Source organism: Melopsittacus undulatus, chromosome 3 (assembly GCF_012275295.1).
Source record: "Melopsittacus undulatus isolate bMelUnd1 chromosome 3, bMelUnd1.mat.Z, whole genome shotgun sequence".
Taxonomy (NCBI): Eukaryota; Metazoa; Chordata; class Aves; order Psittaciformes; family Psittaculidae; genus Melopsittacus; species Melopsittacus undulatus.
The window spans coordinates 1,259,924-1,282,724 of NC_047529.1; the positions used below are offsets into that span (position 1 = coordinate 1,259,924).

At 48.5% G+C, this 22,801-nt stretch overlaps 1 protein-coding gene across 1 annotated transcript; it reads right to left on the reverse strand.

Annotated features, from left to right (window-relative positions):
* Positions 1-3,855: 3,855 nt before the first annotated feature.
* BUB1 (BUB1 mitotic checkpoint serine/threonine kinase) lies at positions 3,856-22,531 on the reverse strand. The gene is given in 25 exon segments (XM_034061247.1): positions 3,856-4,145; positions 4,549-4,655; positions 4,903-5,080; positions 5,174-5,331; positions 5,532-5,693; positions 7,177-7,292; positions 7,865-8,005; positions 8,478-8,701; positions 9,574-9,652; positions 10,193-10,373; positions 11,238-11,319; positions 11,703-11,790; positions 12,432-12,527; positions 13,322-13,459; positions 13,959-14,011; positions 14,851-15,185; positions 15,526-15,686; positions 16,358-16,548; positions 16,653-16,702; positions 17,974-18,083; positions 18,346-18,386; positions 19,767-19,963; positions 20,313-20,457; positions 20,694-20,753; positions 22,481-22,531. Coding segments are annotated over 25 exon segments (3,393 nt in total). The 5' UTR covers positions 22,498-22,531; the 3' UTR covers positions 3,856-3,862.
* Positions 22,532-22,801: the final 270 nt, after the last annotated feature.

Genomic DNA, 22,801 nt, shown 5'->3' on the forward strand with positions numbered 1-22,801 from the left:
ACCCTTCTCCCTCTGGTCTGCACTCACCCATCCACAGTGGCAATAGTGCTGTGGTGATGGAGCAAGGGACAGCCCCTCAGAGCCATGAGCCTCTTCTGGAGGCAGTGGTGGCTGAGAACAAGCCCTGTCATGACCTGAGTGGTCCCTGTGTCACTGTGACCACTGATGGCCCAAGTTAGTTTGTTACCTGGTTAATGGGCACTTCAGACTGGATGAAGTTAGTTGTGGCTCCTGCTGGGACCGAGTGACGTTGCCATGGGTGACACTAGTGCCTCACCTGTAGGGACCAGGACCACTGCTTCATTAGGGTGCATCTGATTAATGAGTGAGGTACCTACAACTGCTAATAAAAATAATTTGGGGTTATTAACACCTTAAAACTGAGGAATTTTGCCTGATTTTAGGGTGATTTTGGCCCTTGGGGAGCTACTCAGCAATGGGCTGCCACCAACAAGCAATGGAGAACCTGGGCCAGAACAAGCCCCAGACCCCAGCCAGGGCCCTGGGTTGCCACCAAGGCCCAAAGTGATGGCAGAGGATGAAAAGTGCCTGAACTTGGGTTTTTTCTGCAGAAGGCCACCCACGGCAGGAAACCTCTGCTCCCGTGTGGGTGGTGGAGGCCCCGAGATGAGTTATCTCTAAAGGGCAACACTGGGGATACCTGGAGATGTTCATCAGTGAGCGGGGAAGAGGGCTCAGCATCACCAGCAGGGGTTTGGGCTCTTGGGGCCGCTGGTGTTTGCACAGCTCTTATTTTAGCAGCTTATTTTAAGCTCAGGTAGAAAACAGGAGCCTGCACCCCACACAGGGCAGCTCTGCATGGAGCTGGGCCCATGGCTGTCATGCTCCTGGGGATGGGTTTATGCTTTATCCCTCCTACTTCACCATGGGATGCTCATGGGAGGGGATGGCAGGAAGAGTGCTCAGCATGGGGAGGCTCTTTAAGGCTATTTAATAGAGGATAACAGGGTATGGGCAGCCTGAACCTGACCCTGGGCTGGTGTGGGCAGGCAGGGCCAGGTGGGACAGAGCCTTGGGTGACATGAGAGCAGGGGGTTGGAACTGGAGGATGTTAAGGTGCTTTCCAACCCAAACCATTCTGTGATTCACTCCAGCCCCATCAGCTACCCCCCATCTCACACCTCTGCTCCCTGCTGGAGCCACAGCTATAACAAGCATGGTTGGTGCCTTATGATAGAACCCCAGACTGGTTTGTGTTGGAAGGGACCGTAAAGCCCATCCAGCTCCAACCCCAGCCACTAGGCAGGGACCCCCTTCCACTGGAGCAGCTGCTCCAAGCCCCTGTGTCTCAACCTGGCCTTGAGCACTGCCAGGGATGGGGCAGCCACAGCTTCTCTGGGCACCCTGTGCCAGCGCCTCAGCACCCTCACAGGGAAACAGCTTCCTGTCTCAGAGCTCAGCTCAGTCTCCCCTGTTCTGGCAGGTTCAAGCCATTCCCTTGGCCTGTCCCTACATCCCTTGTCCCAAGCCCCTCTCCAGGTTTTCTGGAGCACCTTTAGGCACTCAAAGGCTGCTCCAGGTCCCCTTGCTCTTTGCCATGGAGCCGGAGCAGCGCTAAGGGCAGACAGGAGGGATGCACAACAACTTCTGTCTGACACCTCCCCATCTAGACCAATGTGAAACTCCTACACCCACACAAGCTCCTTCTCCTCTTGCACAGGGGCTGACATTTAAGGTGTAGAGGCTCCTACCTGGTCCATCACATTCTTAATTGCATATACTCATAATGCAGCTTCAGATGCCACTTCAAAAAGTGCTCTGCACTTTTCGGAGCTGCATCTGAAGCTGCATTATGAGATGAAGAGCTAAATATATAGCTATATTTACTATAGACATATATAAACACGAGTCTAACAGAGATCTTTGCTTGGGCAGAGAAGAGCTGGCTGCAGCTCAGCTCCTAAGAGCATGGAATGAAGCAATAAAGGGACATAAAGCAAGCCCAGCACTGCCTGTTTCTATTAGCACCAGCTACAAGGAGGTTTCTGCAGCTGATCTGCCTCAAGGTGCAACTTGCTCCAGCTGCATCATGTCACACCCCAAAAAGCTTTCCCATGTGCTACATAAAGCCTAACAAGAGGCAAAACAGGATGGGTTAGAGGGTAAGAAGAGATTTACTTGCTGTAAAGGCAGGCAGAGGAGCTGCAGATGGAGGGGGGTGGTCCCTGTTGATGGAAGATGTCCCACGTTGCTGTATGAGATGGAAAAGGTTTTCCCAAGCTGAGGAAGGAGCAGTGCTGGTGGATGTCCTGAAATTACAGGCAGGTGGATAGGCAGCTGCAGAGCCTTGGGATGCAGCAGTGAATTCTATGGGAAAGCATTTGCTGCAGGAAGCACAGAGATGTGACACCGGGAAGAGCAGATAAACATCAAACAGGGAATCATCCTATGAAATGCATCCCTGACCTTCCCCTCATCCCATGTCGGCTGCCCGGGGCTCAGCTCTGCTCTCCAACCACAGGATGGTTTCAAAGTTGGAAAACTGAAACGGAGGAGAAACACCCTTGAAATACAGCACTGAGGAAAGTCTGTTGTTTGTCTCCCTCCTGTGGATGGATGCACGGCTAAAGTGAATGCCCTCACCCCCCTCCAGGGCTCTGCTGAATAGAATATCTCCTTTTCTATCTGCTATAAAGCAGGCCCTGCATGAAGGTGACTGTAAACAGCATCAGGATAACTGCATCCCATAGGCTGCCACATCCTCTGGAGCCCCTCAACGCACGTCACCACCAAAGGGCTCTCCAGCTTCTCAATAGATCAAAAGCCTGCACATCACTCTCATGTGGTTTGGGCACTTTACAGGAATGCTTTCCTGGCATTTTCCCCATCTTCTGCCCCAGTAAAGGAAAACAAAGCCTCCTAACAACCAGAAAACAGCCATTTCAGTTCCAGGCAGGAGAGACACTTGCCTCAGGGCTTTTTCCCCTCATCTCTGCTAATTGTGTTGTGGGTGGACAGAAGCACTGCAACACAAGTGGCAAGTGTGGCTTCAGTCCTATCTCACTGGAGAACCTTGATTCCTTTCAATCTACAAGTCCCTGAAAGGGTAGAGCAGAAGGGCTGTGGATGAAGGAGCCCAAACCTCAAAGAACAGCAGCAGCACTCTGAGCATCGTTGCTCATCTGTGTATGTCTCATCACAACTCAAACCAGCACTTCCTTGTATTCAATTACCTGCAGTGGCTTTTTTGGGAGAAAAGACCTAGAGAAGACCTCTCCTTCCACCTAGAGGCCATGCAGTATCCTCTGATCAGCTGTAGAAAGCCACAGGAGCTCATGCTCTGGTAGCCCGTCATATATGTGTTATTTCACTTCCCATTGCTGCCCTTGCTTCTCTTACAATTGATGTTCCCAGTCTTCCATGACCATAGAGGCACAGTTGGGAATTATATTCCCATTTCCAACAGCTCACTCCTCCTTAGAGACTCCATTCACCATTTTTCATGTCAGGAAAACACATCCTTGAGATCTCACATACACTTGCCATGTCAAAGATGAGCCTGGACTGCATTTATCACCGTTAGCTGCATACAAAAGCTGGTCTAAACTTGGCCCTGTCCTTGCTTCCAGGTCACAGCACTCTTCCCAAGGTCCCTTCACCACGAATGAGTCAATGCTCTTCCCCTTTCCCTGCTCAAAAAGCCCAGGGGAGGTTGAAAGCAGTTACTTCACCTGCACAATGCTGCTCATCAGCTCTTTTCCCCTTTAGAGACACCCAACATTATGACAACTGCAGTTTCCCACATGCCCATGGGTCCAAGTTAAAGGAACAAAACAATTTTAGTGCCATTTTTCCCCACAAAAGCATAGAAAGATGCAAGTTCTTACTCCTGAAGTTAAGCCTAAGAACATTTATTTCTAAACCAAGTCATTACAAAAGCTTCCACGTCAATAAAACCAGATCCCAGTAAATGTGCAAACCAGGTGCTTACTTCCGCGACCCGCTTGTGTTCTATGAGCAACACAACAAGCCTGTTCCGAAGGAACTTGATTTCCTTTGCATAGGACCTGCAGAATAAGTCCTTGAGCCTCCTGCGCAGGGCTCCCAGAGAAGGCAGGCTCTGGCAGTTGGGAATGTTGAGCATGCTCTCAAAGAACTCCTTCCACAGGTCAGCATTGGCAAGCCTGCAAAGGGACAAGCATGCATCAAGGAAATGCTGAAGTCAAGCTCTTACAAGGCTGTTTCCTGTATTTACCCAGCTCCCTCCCCAGTTACAGGCTGGAGCAACTGTAAATGTGGCTGTAACACAGCTGGGACTTGCTGCTTAGTGAACCTAAGGGAGTTTTCCTCCTTGTTGTTTCCTCCATCCAAGCAGCAAGTAGCTGAGGACGCTGCAATTCACCACTGAAACACTTCCTGTGCTTGAGTCAGTGATTTTATGAGGCACTTCCCATGCACTGAACCCAGGTTTTAAGGCAGCAAGAAGTGCACACAAGCAACACTGAAAGCTGTGTCAGAAACTAACCTCAAAGCTGCTCCTACTGATGCATGTCAGACAGACAAGGGAAAATGATTTAGGACACCAACCTTCTGAAGGCTCCCTCAGGCTTCCAGACACCGTTTTCGTTCTTCACTTGCATGTAGCTACCAAAGAGCATGCAGTAGACTGTTGCTGCAATGCCAAAGTAGTCTGTCTAAACAAAGCATCGACAAGTTTCCTGTTAGAAATGTATTGAGACCACTAAAAGACCAGCTGAAAAACACTCTGTGGAACCAATAATAAGGCAAGCTCTGCAAGAGGAGGCTTCAGGGTTGTGTTTTTAAAGCAACAAGCTGAAAGTACAACTCCAGTGCAAGAGTCTAACCTTTCCATACCCTATTTATTGACCCCAGATACACACATCAGCTCCAAGTGTTCAAGCTGTCTGTGCAGCCTCATACCTGGTAGTTCCATGGTCTCTGTGTCAGCATTTCAATACACTGAAATCCAGATGTTTCACACCTTGCAGTGAATGCTGTTCCCTCAGGAAAGAGTTTCATGTCTATACTCTGGCCCAAGTCAATGAGTGTCAAACCATGAGAGAGACCATCTATGTCACACGTCTCATTGTCCAGGAACCTTCAACCACAACAAGAAGCAGTGTTCATGTAAGCATCAAGGCTATGGCATCGTGATGTGATGGCATCTCAGGCAGCAAAAGGGAATACTTGCCTTTCCCCAAGTATGAAATTGTCAGGTTTGATGTCACCGTGAATGATTTTGCAGCTGTGGAGCTCTTCCACCATATGAAGAATTTTTACAGCAAAGTAAATGACAAGTGCTTGAGGCATCACCTTCTCAGGAAGCTTCTTGTAAATGTTTATGGCATTCTGCAATCAAAAAGATGGTGAAGAACCATCAGCTACACAGAAATAGCTTGATATGGATTAGAGATCCATGCTGATAAACACAGAATAGTCCATAAAGAAAGCCCATAAAGTGGAGAGTAGAAGAGACATATCAATATTGCCATATAACAGCACTCCAAAGAGAACAGAGATGCTGCAGTGCAAAAGCCAGTTATACTTACTAGCAATGTTCCATAGTTGTAGAGCTCACCAACTAAAATGCTTCCATTCTGGAAGAAGTGAGCAGAGTAAAAGTGGATGTAGAGATGGTGTATGCTTGGATCCAGCCTTTCCACCAGCTGTGTTGCTATGTAGAACTCCCAAGGGTTGGCTGGCTTCTGGACCTGTAACCAGAAAGTTGACTGACTTTAGCTTAATATACTCAATCTGTATATTAATTGAGTATATACTCAGTCTATAAGGATATTGAATATACAGTCAATCTATTAAATCTATGATTTAATATACTCAAACTATGAGCATTAAAATCTAAAGTTCTTCTTGGGGGGGGTTTTTGGTTGTTTTCTAGTGGCACAGTGGGTATTTTTCCTCTAGACCAAATAAAACACTTCTATCTACAGTAATCAACCTCAGGTTGATACACTCAGTGATTAAACCTCTTGAATCAAGGCTTCAGTTACACACCACAGTTCCATTCTGGCTTATACAGTCTTTAGTGCTGTTTAAAATGTCAGTGTTTCTGCAGCATTGATGTTTCTGCTGGCAAGAGACATTTCATATAAAAGAGAAGGCTTTTGAAGCTGAAACAGGAAAACCCTTCCGATTCCTTCCCCTAGTACTTCCCCTGCTGCGTTGAATACCTGATGCTCAAAATAGAACACCAGCCTTAAGTCACCTTTAACTACTTGAAAGCTCTCAGTTTAGACTGTTAAAATCAAGAGGAGAAAGAGTAAATGTTGCAGAGATCCACACAACGGTTCCAGAGACAGATCTAAGGTGGAAACGCTAAAAGGGGGGGAGTAAATGTGCGTGTCAACTCAACCACACAACCACACTGTAGTAACTGTACACGTGCCCTCTCAGCCAGCAGCAGATGTGGCTTAGTGTGACCTGGTGTAACCCTCATGGGCTAAGCTGACCTCGCAGTTGCACAGACTTTCCTCTTGGCAGCAGCTCTGATGTAAACACATGTTATCATCTGTTGCTCATTCCTGCACTGAGCAGCCTGCAAGGAGACAGGGCAGAGCAGAGCGAGCTGCTCCATCTACAACAAGGAGACAGGGCAGAGCAGAGCGAGCTGCTCCATCTACAACAAGGAGACAGGGCAGAGCAGAGCGAGCTGCTCCATCTACAACAAGGAGACAGGGCAGAGCAGAGCGAGCTGCTCCATCCACAACACAAGTGTGTTTATTAATAACTGCACGAGAGAGGCATCACCCAAAGCCTGCCCAACAGCCAGCTGCCACCAGAGAGCTGGCTGCACACAGGGAAAGCTAATGGGTATGTATGTGAAACAAAGAATGGCTCCAGTTTTATCATCAATCCACACAGATCTCCTTTTTCTGTGGACTGAGAGCATTCGCACAAGTAGCTGCCTTTGTTCAGCTGAGAAAGTCTGGCTGCAGTCTTACTCCTTAGATACTCATGACTGCTTTATAAAGGAAAGATGAGGAGGCAAATTGAGCCAAGAGGATAAATAACTTCCCATGTAGAATGAATCCAACACCACAGCACTCAACCTGAACAAAGCTCTGAGGACAGACCAATGTTTTCCTTCGTATTTATAAGGAACCTCCACCCTGGATAGGTGTCATTTACTACAGGACTCCAGGATTTTCCAGCAGAGTTGCTCCACATCAACCTTACCTTGAATATTACTTTCTGATTGTTTCTAGAGTTACTTGCATCCAGAATGGAAGCTTGATAGACTTGGGCAAAAGCTCCCTCTCCAACCAGGCAGTCCACGTGGAACGTACTGGAACCTTTAAGAGATTAACAACATTAAGCCTTGCTTGCAGACGTCATGGAAGGGAGATCACTACCCAGGAACAAGATAAAAGCATGAGCCTATGTGAGCTATTGCTTTAACCCTCGAGCCAGTCTTTCTCTACAAGTCTCTTCTCCACACATGAGAACAAGTAGCGTGTGAAGTGCCACATGCTAAACAAAATAATCAGTGTTTCTATTTTAGGCTGACTCCCTGGAAGCAATCAGATTCCAAAGTGCAGTTCTTAAAAAGTAAACACTAATGGTTAAGTCATACAAGTATGTTGCAATTGCTGTCGTACAGACTCTGTTGACACAGGACCAGTGCTGTTCTGGACACAGTTTGAGTTGTGTCACAGCTTATTAGGAAAACCAGGAAAACTCCCTATGCAGAATGTCTGTTAAAATATGCTGATGCTACAGAAGACAAACCAAAAAGCAGGTCTAATTTCAGAGCTGAGGTTCAGATAATCTGCAGCCTCTCTGGATATACACACAGGTGAATTAGAAACCAGAGGTTCCCAGTCAAGAAATGCTTAACAAGTGAGATGTTTGAGGGGACTCTTACCCAGGGGGATGTCAGCCTTCAGCCTGATGGGTGGAATTGCAGATTTGCACTCAAAGTAGTTGGCATAGGTGTGGAGTGGTTTAGGAAGCTCTGATAAGAACTGGCAAATCAACTCCTTGTCCCAAGGGTTCTCAACAAGGGCTTTATGGAAAGAAGAAAAAGTGCTGTAAGCAAAGTGTCTCTCCATAGAGGTAACACAAGCTTGTACTTGGGAGTATCACTGATTTAAGAGAAAAACCAGAATAAACATCAAAAAACCCAAAGAGAGATAAGTATTCCTCAATTTTGACAATCCAGTTTTTATACCTAGGTCTTCCTCTTAAAGTTGCCCAGGAAGACGTTTCTGATAGATTTGAGCCTAACTAGTAATGAATCCTTAAATAATCCCAAGTACTCCTGTACTTCAGAGTATCTTTGGCATCAGGCAATACAGGTACAAGGCTCTTGTCCTTCCTCACATCATCTGTCCCTAAGCAATCTCCTTGCAGGAACCATGAGACAATTTGCTCACTGCAGTGAGCACCTTCATGTTGGAACAAAGCACTGCTGCAAGAACATGACACCATTCTATTGCCAGATGTGATGGAAAGGAACTATAGGCAATGCTCTATACCTGCAGCTCTAACACTCCGGGCTGTCCTATCCTGCCCAGCTCCAGGCAGCTTTTCATGAGGAATTCTGTCCAGCCCAGCAGATGAGGAATACTCAGCTCTGGTGATGACAGTCTGCTCATGTAACCTTTGAGAAGCAGCTGTAGCAGGTCCTGGAATTCCGTTGCTTTGTTTCAAGACATTTCCTTGATGCTCTTTTTGTTCTGCAATGTGCTGAAGAGCAGGGCTGTGTATGTAAAACAAAGCATTAGTATTGGACAGTACTGCCATGGGGTTTTTACATCTTCAGTAACCAAAAATGTGTCAAAAGTCCACCCTGGTTACCTTGGCCATAACCAACATTAAGATGAATAAAATGAACATTTGCTAAGAAAATAAGAGTTGATCATATCATGCTACCCATAGTCTAGCAACTTTCAAGTTCATCAGCCAACAACTTTAGCCAATATTGAAAATAAAGCAGTAATTTTACATACTCTGAAGAGAAGGCTCAGGGAGAGACCTTACAACAGTCTTCCAGTGACTAAAAGGGCTGCAGGAAAGCTGGAGAGGGGCTTGGGACAAGGGCCTGTAGGGACAGGCCAAGGGGAATGGCTTGAACCTGCCAGAACAGGGGAGCCTGAGCTGAGCTCTGAGGCAGAAGCTGTTCCCTGGGAGGGTGCTGAGGCGCTGGCACAGGGTGCCCAGAGAAGCTGTGGCTGCCCCATCCCTGGCAGTGCTCAAGGCCAGGTTGGACACAGGGGCTTGGAGCAGCTGCTCCAGTGGAAGGGGTCCCTGCCCGTGGCAGGGGCTGGAGCTGGAGGAGCTTTAAGGTCCCTTCCAACTCAGCCCACTCTGTTATTCTATGATACACAGCCACTAAAAGGTTTTGGACAGTTAACTTTTAATGTAAACGTGTCAGGGAATGCAAATCATAGGAGCATTTTCAGGTTCATTCACCTCCACAAAGAGCTGAGATTTACACCAAGCACAGTCAGTTTGACATGAGCACATCAGCTCTAGATGAGCTGAAAACTCATGTCAAGAGCAGCCTATCAGACCTGCCTGGGTTTACCCAGCACTCTCAAGTCTTGAAAAGCTCCACAAGCCATGACATACCTCAGCTTCTTTGCTTTTGGCTGCTTGTGTAGTTCTTCAGAAAACTCCAAGTCCATTTGTGGCAAGTCATCCCCACGGGCTGAACAAAGGGAGGAGGAACAACAGCAAATGTTTAATATCCCCAAGGCGAGAACATTGAGTCTTCTCACCAAGACAAGAAGGTTAAGTTGTGAAAGCTGCCAAGGTATCACAAAAGCTAGAGCTAACAAAAGCCTATTTTAAAGTAGATGAGTAAAAATAGTTCTTTAGGGAGTGTATTCTAGGACTAAAGAGAGGCAGACAAGCATAAAGCTGCCCCCAGAAGGTGGTGTTGGGATTCCAGGCAATTTTATGACTATTTACAACCCCTTGGAACAGTTCAGAGCAGCAGTTCGACAGCACAATGAAAGCCTCTCTTTTCCCTTGCCACTTTCTCTTATTCCCCCAGTTAAAAGCCCATGGAAAGCTCATGTACTGTGCTTCCAGATGCTATCCTGCAAGGAATGTGTACTCTGAAGTGGCAGCAGCAGGAGTCATACCTATGTGGTATGTGCAAAGCCTGTGAGGTAACCAGGGCACGGAAAGGGAGTGATGCAGCACTGGGTTACATGCTCCCAGCCTGGAGTGTTCATTACTTTACCTCTGTCCTCCAAAGCCTGTTGTGGGTGTGCTGAGAGATAATTAAATGGTGTCGATACAAGCTGGGCAGCTCGTGCGAAGTCTCTCGTGTTGTCTGGACTGGGAGCTAATGTTTTATTACTGCTTGGGAGATTCCACACTGTATAATCATCCCTCAGGAACTCTGCTGTGCCTGTTTCTTCCTGGACAAGGAAAAGAAGATATAAAGATTGAAAACTAAGCCATCAAAGCCATCCTACACTGTAACCCTACAGCAGCCTTTGCAGTCAGTTCAGTAATACTGAGCCTGCACATGCCAATAAGGAATGGCAACATAACCTAAATGGCAGGCTTACAGAGTTGTGTATCAGATCTGGATGTTGGGAATAACCAGCAATACACTAGGCAAAAATATGTAATATGAGAATGAAAAAGGCCATCTCCTTACTCAGCCATCACTTGTATCCAAGCAGACTGAAGATTTACACATCCCCTTGGCTGTGACAACTGTCAAGAGGTTATTAAGTTTCTCTTGCTCCCTGTCCTTCCTCCTCCAAAGAGGATCATGGAATAGTTTGGGTTGGAAGGGACCTTAAAGCTCCTCCAGCTCCAACCCCTGCCACAGGCAGGGACCCCTTCCACTGGAGCAGCTGCTCCAAGCCCCTGTGTCCAACCTGGCCTTGAGCACTGCCAGGGATGGGGCAGCCACAGCTTCTCTGGGCACACTGTCTAGTGAAGAGTTTTGTCCTTATATCTAATCTAAATCTCCCCTATTCTGACAGGTTAAAGCCATTCCTCCTTGCCAAACCCCAGCATTTAATGCAGTCAGATTTATTCTAAGGATGGAGTTCTCCAAAAGGAAATTCCTAGAAGCTTTATGAAAATTGACTGGAAAGGTTCATCCCATTGGCAGGGAATGGGAGAGTCTCTAGATTTCAGTTGAGTTCATTCATTAGACTTTTGCAGGACTGGGACAGACCGGAGGTAAATGCAGTCATCTCTGCTATCCCCTCTAACTATATAACATATTTTTAAGGCTAATTCTCACAATAATACCAAACACTCACTTCTGTGTTTGCTGTACAGTCAGTCAAGGGACGTTCTCCAACAGTTCTGGGCTCTTCTGGCTTGGTTTTATGCTGTGGGATCCTGACAAAAGAGGTAGCTTGGAATCTGAGGCTTCAGAGTCTTCAGACAGACTGATCACAACAAAGGCTTCTTGGTTTGAACTTTTATTCTTTTAACTAATCCCATTTGCAGACACTTAGAGAAGCTGCAGTAGCTCAAAGGAACAAACTATCCACACTTATCCAGAAAATTAAGCACCTCAAGCACTGTCCAAACAAAGAAGTTGTGCAATTCCACAGAGAAGCAACTGCAGCTTTCTCAAGCCACTTCCACACAGCTGCTGTGACTGTATTCAAGCCAATCCTGGTACTGTAAATACAATCCCAGCAGTTCTATAGGGCAGAATCAATCCTACATGGAATTCTTAATGAACTGAACTCAGATGTTACTTTTCTTCTCCTTACCCATTGTTCTCTTTCTCATTCTCATCTTCAAAGATGGAAAACGCAGGTGTGACAGGGATCACAAAGGGTTTTGGACTTCCACCAGGGTCTTAAAAAGGAAAGACAACCAATGTTACCTTCACCCCATGAAGAGTGAATAAAACAGTCACATTTTCACCCCTAACCAGGCAACTGATGCTCATGGCTGCATCCTGAAGCATCCTCGGGATTCCCTCAAATTGTCTTTTCCTATATGCTCTTGGAAATGGAAGACTTTTCCACCCCAAACCAAAGGCTGGCCTTGAGAAGGCTGGCTAGAGAAGCTTTCTTGGCTGCATTTGACCAGTTGTGAAATAGCTCAGTGCTCATTCTTGTCAGCCACTGCTACTGCCTGGCTTCAACTGTTACAGCAAGCTGGTGATTCACATACTAAAACCCAGCCTCCAAAATGCTTTAGTAAAAAGCTTTACTCACATGAAGCTGTGCTCTTTGCAAAGTTAGGTTTTAAACACCAGGGAATTCTCTGCAGAGAAGCATCAATAGGTTTGCTGACAGGAAAGTGCTTCTGCTCTTCACTGACCATGCACCAAGATTTAGATCTTGTTAGTAAATTAAATGACCAGGAAAGAAGCTGTTTCTTCTCACCTACTCAGACTGTTACTTATCTCACAGCTATCAGGACTGGTGGAAGGGGGAAATGGGAAATAAAGACAGGAATATCATGGAGTGAAGAACATGAATAGCACCTACCACTTTTTCTGCAGAAGGCTTCAAATTGCTCCTCACTTTCATCCAGAGGAGATGTTTCAGGCAGAATGGGTGTTTGAAACATATCCATGAGAAATCCTAATAAAGGAATAAAAATTAATACCCCCAAACCCACAGGAATATCACACCCAGTGGAAGTGGTTTTCAGAGGTTCTTCCATTGTGTAGCAGTCAAACCCAATGCCAGTTCATTATAATATTCCTATGATTTATCAAATGCCAGGAACCATTCCTTCCTAGTGCATTTAAACACTCCAGGCAACTGAACACACACCCAGGGAGATCCCATTTGGCCAACACATACTTGTTGGTGCTATGAGATTTCAATTCTGCCACAGGAGCAAGTTTTTATCTCTGCTTTATCTCCTTAGATATTTGGAAAACTAATGCAATGTTTAGAACTGACAATGTCTGTTAAATAATCAAAGACCTTTTACATAAGTCAGTCTTGCTTCAGCTTCGGGGGAAGCTCAGCATCACCCAGAGCTGACCTATTAGCTACGTAATGTTCTTCCACATTAGTTTCTTGTTGGTCTCCAGCTCAAAAAGAGGAGCCCCTGACAGTATTGATAAGAGCAGCTCAGAAGCCAAGGAAGAAGCCTGTAGGTGTATCTCCAGTAACTTATCCCGGAGTGTCTGGATGTATCCATGTGGCTGCTGGGATGCTACTAAAGCATCTATTACTGGCCAAAAGTTTTAGGTCATGCAGACAACAGCAAAGGAAGAATACCAGTTTAATTTCATTTTCCTCTTTGACTGAATGGTGCACATGCTCATCTCTAGACAACATCCTTGTAGAGGTGGCTCCAGCTAAGTTACCAGGCAAGATCCCATTACCTCCAGTGGAACTAGCATAGTATTCCAGGTGCTTACCCAGTGCTTCCTTCGTATGGACTGTGGGTGAAGGCTGCACTTTGAATGGTGTAGCCTGTGTTGCTCCTCCCAGCGAGGTGTTTGGGGTGGCTTGAGAAGCATTTCCAGAAGCAAAGGAAGAATTCCCCACTCTAGATGCTAGAAAAGGGAACAAGGGAATTTCTGAAGTAGCTTGGCATTGTTTCATTAACATTTCAATAGAAAGCAAACTGTGGTGAGAGAAGTAAATGAGGAGCAGAATGACAACCCAGACTTTTGGGAGGTGTTTTATCTTATGCACAGATCTGCTTGACAGATTGCCAAGGGAGAGTGCCCTGAAGGGCAAAAGGGACCTCGCACAGCTGGGTGCCCTTGGTGCCCATCTTCAATTCACAGGAATGATCCATTCTGACACAGAAAGCAAAGCAGGCAGGGAGCCAGCAAGGACAAATAGTGAACTCCTGACCAAGCTCAAACAAAAAGGAATTGCCCACAAGGTGGAAAAGTGACTGGAAGGGATATAGAGACACTGCCCAAGCATGCAGGGATGGAGTTAGGAAAGTCAAAAAGCTTAGCTAGGGTTGGAACTAGCAGGCACATGCTGTTGATCACCAGCCACACTGACAGCATCAGTCTTTATCAAAACTGGGCTTATTACCTTCTTTCACATCCACAGCAGATGTCAGTGTAGCAGCTCTCTTGTTGGGATGCCTTCAAAGGAAACATTAACAACATTATGAAATAAAAGCCATTATTTAAATTCCAGCTTCCTTCTAAACAGTAAGGAGGCCTTTCCCAGTCTAGAACAAAGGAAACGTCCCAAACACAACTTGTGATCCTATTTTTATGCCCCATGAATGACTTTTAAGTCTCACAAATGAAGCAAGTGAGAGATCCTTTAGAATGCTATTAGAGGCTGCCCCTAAGAAAGCTTCTCATACACTGTCAATAGGTATAAAACCTGAAAGGCAGCAGAATCCTTTAGAAAGGTTAAAACGCAGGCATTGCATACTCTTCTTGGGCACAGTTTGCTTCCAAATAACTCCATAAGGTAAGTGAATGGCAACTGGTTGGCCAAGCCCACCCAGGCAGGCTTGCTTTGCCAAACTAGGTTTCTCCCCCTGCCCCCAGCTTTTTTTCCTGTATTAAAGCCAAGTCAGGCAAGCAAGATGTACAAAAGATAAATACAAGCACTCTTTTCTTCTCTGGAGATCTCTGTGGCCAAGATGTAGTGTATAGGACCTGCAGGAACTGAGCATATCCTGTTTATTTCAGGCATGCCAAAGCCAGCAATGCTGAATGATTACTGCAGTTACACACTCTGTTTCCTCTTGTTATTACAACTAAAACAAAGGTTTAAAGGAATTTACAACTGAAAGGAGGATTCCATGTTAGGGAAGTTTGATCTAGATTTAGATATTGGTTTCACTTGGCTAATTCAGATTATCTTGTTTTCAGAAGAGGAAGAAAGACTCTTTTTAGTTAATTCTCAGTTGAAGTATAGCTGCTGAAGACAGCATAAGAGCAAGAATTAGCCTGTTTATACATACTTTTCTCTAGTGCTCAAGTGAAGAGCAGAGTCAGGATGTGCCCGTTCCTGAGTGGAAGCATTACTGAAGGGATGGTGTAACAAACTCTTCTGGAGTTGTCCAAGCTCTGGCTGAGTTCTGACTGCATCCTTCTTACATGTTTCTTCCCACAGGGAGGTTGATGTCTTCTGGTGGCCAGTGGCTTTCCCTGGCTGCAGTGTAGGAGCAGTGGCTGATAAAGCACTTGCCTTAGGCTGGTCTGGTACCAGCCCTTGGGTGTTCTGTAGGTGCGAAGTCTGACGAGATGCTCTCCAGTTCTGCTGCAGAGCTGCACTGGGTGTCACATGTGAATGCACCTTTGGGGATGAGAAATGCTCCTTTACACTCAAATATCCACACAGGTAGAGCCATTGCCATTTTCTTTTTATTTCTGCAGAACCAGAACAGTTTTTCATGCCTAACTTCCATATGCAATTAAAGCTAAATCATGGAGAAGCAAAACTGAACCTTTGGGCTTAACAATCAAAATACCTATCACTGAGTATTTAAAATGATGCCAGGTATCTACACTAGTCAATACTGCAGCCTGAACTGGCAGGCTTGGTTAACAATCTGCTCTGGTGACTGTCTAAAGCATGGTTAGATTGTGAGATGAGCTCATGAAGACAGCTCCTGTCAATCAGGATATGTACTTACCACTGTCCCATGTGGCCCAGCTGATGTTGTAGCTGCTGGTTCCAGTCTGGTCTCCTCCAAGCTTTTGCTGAGCTGGGTGAGCTGCTCCAGCTTCTGCTGCAGGGCTTGCAGTTCAAGGACAGCCGACTCCTTTTTCCTTATGGAGTCTCTCTCTTCTTTCTCTGAGGATTAAACAATGATAGTAAGTGAAACATTTTATCAGCATCCAAATTGATTTCTCAACACAGACACTGCAAGCTGCTTGGGTTTAAAATTTAGATATATAGTCTGTACAATGGATAGAGCTTGGCTCCAGGGGCACAAGTTTGGGAGAAGCAGTTATTTCCCACATAGGATCATAGATGGTGCATCCACAACCTTTCTGGGCAGCCTGTGACTAACTTGGGCCAAGGACAAAGCATGGCATCATAAAGAACCATGTAACAGCTTATGTTGTCCTCTGGGCTGTCTTTGATTACAGCCTACTGATAGGAACCAAGATGCTCTCCATCCTGAATTCCAGGTGGCAGAGAGCCACAGCTTGAGCTCACAGCAGGGTAACCAGGACTGCTCACACTTGGCTCACAAGAAACACCACTGTGAAAACCCATGTTCGAAAAGACAAACCCAGGGGATGAGCTTAAGCAGTAAATATTGGTGTCAATTGTTTGGCATGCTACCTGACGTTTCCAAGCTCATCCCACCCCATTTCCATACAGGGATGCTAACTTGGGCTTTGAGAAGGTTTCCAGGCTTCAGTAGAGAGGTTGAAAGAGAAACGAACGCAGCCCAGTATTAGTTTTCCAAGGATATGAGAATGTTTCTGGAATAGCTAGATGAAAGAGAGGAATACCCCATTCCTGCTGCCTCCTGAGGCGCTCGTACTTCTTGAAGTATCTCTTGGCTCTCAGCTCCTCAAAGGAAAGTTCGGAGCCTTCACAGATGAGCAGGCTCTTATCATACATTGCAACCTGCTGACACTCAACACCAGCAGAGGATGACTTAGGGCGGACTTCAGATTTGGAGATGTATGTAACGTACTTTCTGTGAGGACAAACATGGAAAAGCTCTATTCAAGTTTGTTGGATTTATGCCAGGAATGTATTAATTTTCCCACACTGCGACTTTAAAAAGCCCCAAACACTTACACTTCTTCTCTGCCAGCAGAACAGGACTGAGCACCAGCAGAATCAGGACCCTAAAGCAGGGAAGGGGAAATAAACCACTAAAACTGAAGCAGAAATTCCAGTATTACAGTTAACCACCCATTTTGACAGGACCAGCAACCATAAAGCCCCTGGTACTTAATTCTGATTGGAAGGATGGCAATGCAGACCATGAGCATGGCAAGAGCAGATCAGAAAGAGCTCATCAGAGCCTGAACAATTAGCCATGTAACAGTCTGCTGTAACCTCAGAGAGCTTTTGGAAGATGGATACTGGAACTATCCAGAAAGGATATCTGGATACTAAAACTAGTTGAAACAGGGAGCTTCTGTTCCAAAAATCAGGAATGTAAGGTACAGACCACATGAATTTGTTAAGAGTGAGACCTGATGCCCACCCAATTTCTTTCTTTGTCCAGCCTCAGGGCTAAGGAACAGGCAGCAGACACAGGAAGCTTTAACTCCATCACCCAAGATACCTTCCCCAGTTTGTAGGCAATACCAAACTAAGTGTCAGGAGCACTTTAAAAAGCATCACCAAGCAGAAAAAGGCTCCATATGTTTCCTACACAGTCTTTCAGGCTGTAGTTTCTCCCCCTGCTCACTGTGCAGAACTGTAACCAGCTATGGCAAACCTCAGAAGGATGGGTGCTGCTGAGTTACAAGTATGGTTTCTTTGTTTTGCTGTTTTATTGTGGGGAAGGAGGTGAAGGAAGACAACTACAGAGTGACAGGACTCACACCGTAAAGCTAACACGGGATAGCTCATGAGGTATGAACAGAATCTGTGCTGGAACTTGTTAGTCTGAGCAGGCAAGCTGCAGAGGGGCTCAAGAACTGTGCTAAAGTCACCTCCTACTCATTTCCCAGTTTAAACTGGCTTCTATAAGAAGCCACCATCCCATTGAGAACAAGCCCAGACACTTCTTGTCCTCTGGCATTATATTTTGTCATTCTTAAAGAGGATATTTAAGAAGGAACTTGAATTTCACCAAAATTCAGTGTAGGCAGTTTCCAGGAAGCACAACTGGCACAGGATCTATTGATAACATTGCTCCTGTGAAGGCAGCAACCAGCTGGATGGATCAGTCTCTGCTTATGCTTCTGGAAATATGTCAAATGGAACTAAAATGTGTCCCAGCACTTCCCAGTTGAGATATTTCTATGAAGATGTGGCAGCATAAACCCATCAGTAACGTTCCTGAGCCACACCAGACACAGTTAATGTTTTATCATCCTTACTCAGTCAAGCTCTTCAATCTAACCTTTGTGAGGGCTCCACAGTGTCACTTATGAACAGTCACTTACCTGATTTTTACAGTGTATGTGGTCTCATTATTATTGGAAACACTCTTTTGAGGAGCCATTAGATTTGCAGCATGTGAAGTCTGAAGAGGTTTGATAACAGCAGCGCCTGGGACAGATAATATGGGTTTGCATTAATGAGCAAGGAATCATTTTCTCATTTATGAATTTCTATTCACTTTAAGCATTGGAAAATTAAGAACTCATTTGGAAGACACTTCCCTTCAGAATTTTAAGGGTAGCCAGAAAAATAGGGGAAAATACCCAGTTTATATGGGAAACTTGATTTCTTCAGTGATAAAACTCACTGGTTGAGGTAAAAGATTCATCTAATCAAGCTACAGCTCACAGGCTGGTACCTTGGGCCTCACCTTGCAAAGGAGGATTGTGAGGATCAGAGTTCTGCAGCCAGCTAAAGTGCAAGAAAAGACAGTTATTATCATTATATACACCTGCCCCTCACACCTTCCCACCCCCAGGAGCCTTTGATTTCCTTGTACAGTCATCATACCATGAAATGCAACACTAAAAACCCAAGGCAGTTACAGGACGCTGATTAGTGCACATGGACATACCATAGAATCATAGAAAGTTAGGGCTGGAAAGAACCTTAAGCTCATCCAGCTCCAACCCCCTGCCATGGGCAGGGACACCTCACACTAAACCATGGCACCCAAGGCTCTGTCCAGCCTGGCCTTGAACACTGCCAGGGATGGAGCATTCACAACCTCCCTGGGCAACCCATTCCAGTGCCTCAGCACCCTAACAGTAAAGAATTTCTTCCTTATATCCAATCTAAACTTCCCCTGTTTCAGTTTCAACCCATCACCCCTTGTCCCCATCACTACAGTCCCTAATGAATAGTCCCTCCCCAGCATCCCTGTAGGCCCCTTCAGACACTGGAAGCTGCTCTGAGGTCTCCATGCAGCTTCTCTTCTCCAGGCTGAACAGCCCCAATGTTCTCAGCTTGGCTCCATACAGGAGGTGCTCCAGTCCCCTGAGCATCCTCGTGGCCTCTTCTGGACTTGTTCCAACAGTTCCATGTCCTTCTTATGTTGAGGACACCAGAACTGCACCACAATGCTCCAGGTGAGGTCTGACCAGAGCAGAGCAGAGGGGCAGGATCACCTCCTTTGACCTGCTGGTCACGCTCCTGTTGATGCAGCCCAGGATACGGTTGCTTTCTGGCTGTGAGCACACACTGAAGCTGCTCATGTTCATTTTGTCATTGACCAACACCCCCAAGTCCTTCTTGGGCTGCTCTGAATCTCTTCTCTGCCCAACCTGTAGCTGTGCCTGGGATTGTTCTGACCCAGGTGTAGGACCTTGCACTTGTCATGGTTAAACTTCATGAGGTTGGCATCAGCCCACCTCACAAGCGTGTCAAGGTCCCTCTGGATTGCATTCCTTCCTTCCAGTGTATCAACCGAAATATCCTGAAGCTTGAGCTTCCAGGTAGTGAATCTCACACCTGTATTTCCCAGGAGGCTGCCTGAAGCAGGCCAGGCTACCCATCTTTATAGTTTTAAATCGACTTAACAGACATTAGACAGGAAACCAGTCAATAAATTGATGTTCTTTCTGGGCCCTGCTTTGCTGAAGTCTGGTACAGGTTTTATATGCACCCCCTCCAAAACATCCACAGATACTCAAAGGCAAAGAATCATACTTACACTTATACCTACATCTACCAGAACCAATCATTGCCTCAGCTATAGCACATACACACAAGAAGAGAACATCAAATCAACCCTCTGAACAGCCCCCCAAGTGAAGGATGTGTCAGGATTACCCATAGAGCTGTTGCAGGCTCTCTCGTGGCTGGGCCTGGTTGTGAAGCCCTCTCTGAAGGACAGCTCCCGCATGCTGCACATTGCCCTCGCTGACCAGCTGCTGAGCCCAAGCAATGTAGAAGCTCGATGCCTTTGCACCAACCCCCTGACCATGCAGGTAGTCGAAATACTGGCAAGGGGAAGAGATGAACTCTGCCTGTGTGAGATAAAGGTGCATAAATGCTTTTAAAATACATCCAAGGAAGAAGCAAATAAATCCAGTAACAATTTATTACCACCATAGGAACGTATTGCAGCCTAAAGCAAAGCCAGATGTGACACCTAACAAGCCAAGCAGCTGAATAACAGAGTAATAAAGATATATGCTGTCCTCCAGCAGGATGGAAGAGTCCTCAGAGCTCCTACAGAGAGCAGCAATACATCTAAGTTCCACACCACCTCCCTGAGGGCTCCTTTTCCTCCCACAGCTCTCCTCAATCAGAGCTATGGATTGGCAGGACAGCTTTATTAGGACGGCTTAATTCTTCCCAAAAGCATATACCTACCAGCTTAATACAGTAGTTAACAAATCTCGGATCTTCGTGGTACCTCTTCTCACTCAAGAACATCTTCACAAGCTGCTCCAGGAGGCTGGGCAAGCGGTTCTGCTTCTCTTGGTGGGGCAGACACCCTTCTACCCATTGTGCGTACCTGAAACATGCCCAAGCAACTCAGAACAACTGCTCAAAGCAGTCCTGCTTTTAGACTTAAACAGGGGAGATTTAGGTTGGAGCTAAGGCAGAAGCTGTTCCCTGGGAGGGTGCTGAGGCGCTGGCACAGGGTGCCCAGAGAAGCTGTGGCTGCCCCATCCCTGGCAGTGCTCAAGGCCAGGTTGGACACAGGGGTTGGAGCAGCTGCTCCAGTGAAGGGGTCCCTGCGGTGCTGACCTGTCCCACAGCTCCAGCGGGTCAGTCCCTCGGTAGTCCCGTATCTGAGCCTCGAAGCTCCTGCAGGACAAAGCCGGGGTGAGGCCGGGCTCAGCGCAGCCCCCCCTCCACACACACACACAGAGGCCTGGCCCAGGACACCACACACAGGCAAACCACACCCGGGACAAACCCGGGGGCTCCCTCTGCCCTAAGAGCCGGCACCGGTCCGGGTCGCACCCCTCGTCCCTGCACACTGCACCCCCCGGTGCCCCCATCCCAGCACACAGCAGCCCCCGGTGCCCCCCATCCCAGCACACAGCACCCCCCGGTGCCCCCATCCCAGCCACACAGCAGCCCCCCGGTACCCCCGTCCCTACACACCAGCAGCCCCAGGTGCCCCCCGTCCCTACACACAGCAGCCCCCGGTACCCCCGGTGCCCCCATCCAGCACGCTGCAGCCCCCGGTGCCCCCATCCCAGCACACAGCTAGCCCTCGGTGCCCCCATCCCAGCACACAGCAGCCCCCGGTACCCCCGTTCCTACATACAGCAGCCCCCGGTTGCCCCCGTCCCTGCACACAGCACCCCCGGTACCCCCGTTCCTACACACAACAGCCCCCGGTACCCCCATCCCAGCACACAGCAGCCCCCGGTACCCCCGGTGCCCCCGTCCCTGCACACAGCAGCCCCCGGTGCCCCCGTCCCTGCACACAGCAGCCCCCGGTGCCCCCATCCCAGCACACAGCAGCCCGCGGTGCCCCCCATCCCAGCACACAGCAGCCCGCGGTGCCCCCATCCCAGCACACAGCAGCCCGCGGTGCCCCCATCCCAGCACACAGCAGCCCCCGGTGCCCCCGTCCCAGCACACAGCAGCCCCCGGTACCCCCGGTGCCCCCGTCCCTGCACACAGCAGCCCCCGGTGCCCCCGTCCCTGCACACAGCAGCCCCCGGTGCCCCCATCCCAGCACACAGCAGCCCCGGTGCCCCCATCCCTGCACACTGCAGCCCCCGGTGCCCCCGTCCCTACACACAGCAGCCCCCGGTGCCCCCGTCCCTACACACAACAGCCCCCGGTGCCCCCGTCCCTACACACAACAGCCCCCGGTGCCCCCGTCCCAGCACACAGCAGCCCCCGGTGCCCCCGTCCCAGCACACAGCAGCCCCCGGTGCCCCCGTCCCTGCACACAGCAGCCCCCGGTGCCCCCGTCCCTGCACACAGCAGCCCCCGGTGCCCCCGTCCCTGCACACAGCAGCCCCCGGTGCCCCCATCCCAGCACACAGCAGCCCGCGGTGCCCCCATCCCAGCACACAGCAGCCCCCGGTGCCCCATCCCAGCACACAGCAGCCCCCGGTGCCCCCATCCCAGCACACAGCAGCCCGCGGTGCCCCCATCCCAGCACACAGCAGCCCCCGGTGCCCCCATCCCAGCACACAGCAGCCCCCGGTACCCCCGGTGCCCCCGTCCCTGCACACAGCAGCCCCCGGTGCCCCCATCCCAGCACACAGCAGCCCCCGGTGTCTCCGGTGCCCCCATCCTGCACACTGCAGCCCCCGGTGCCCCGTCCCTGCACACAGCAGCCCCCGGTGCCCCCGGCCCAGCACACAGCAGCCCCCGGTACCCCCGTCCCTACACACAACAGCCCCCGGTGCCCCCGTCCCTACACACAACAGCCCCCGGTGCCCCCGTCCCCACACACAGCAGCCCCCGGTGCCCCCCATCCCTACACACAACAGCCCCCGGTACCCCCGTCCCTACACACAGCAGCCCCCGGTGTCTCCGGTGCCCCCCGTCCCGGCCGCGCTCACCTCACGGCGCCCTCCATGTTCCACCCTCCCCACCGGCTGCGCGGATTCAAACCCGCCGCGCGGCTTTCCCATTGGCTGCGAGCTCCGCCAATCACGGCCGCTTCCGCTGGCAGGCCGCGCTTTCCTTGTCACCCCATTGGGTGAGCGAGGCCACGCCCCCTGGGGCTGGCCCCGCCTCTCTCCTCGCTGGGTGGTGGTGAGCCGGGGGATGGGGGGGAGGGGGGAAGAGGGAATAATCAATCTCTAAAGTGATTAATAGGTAATTAATCGATTCATAAAGTGATTAATAGGTAATTAATCGATTCATAGCAGTGAAGGGTG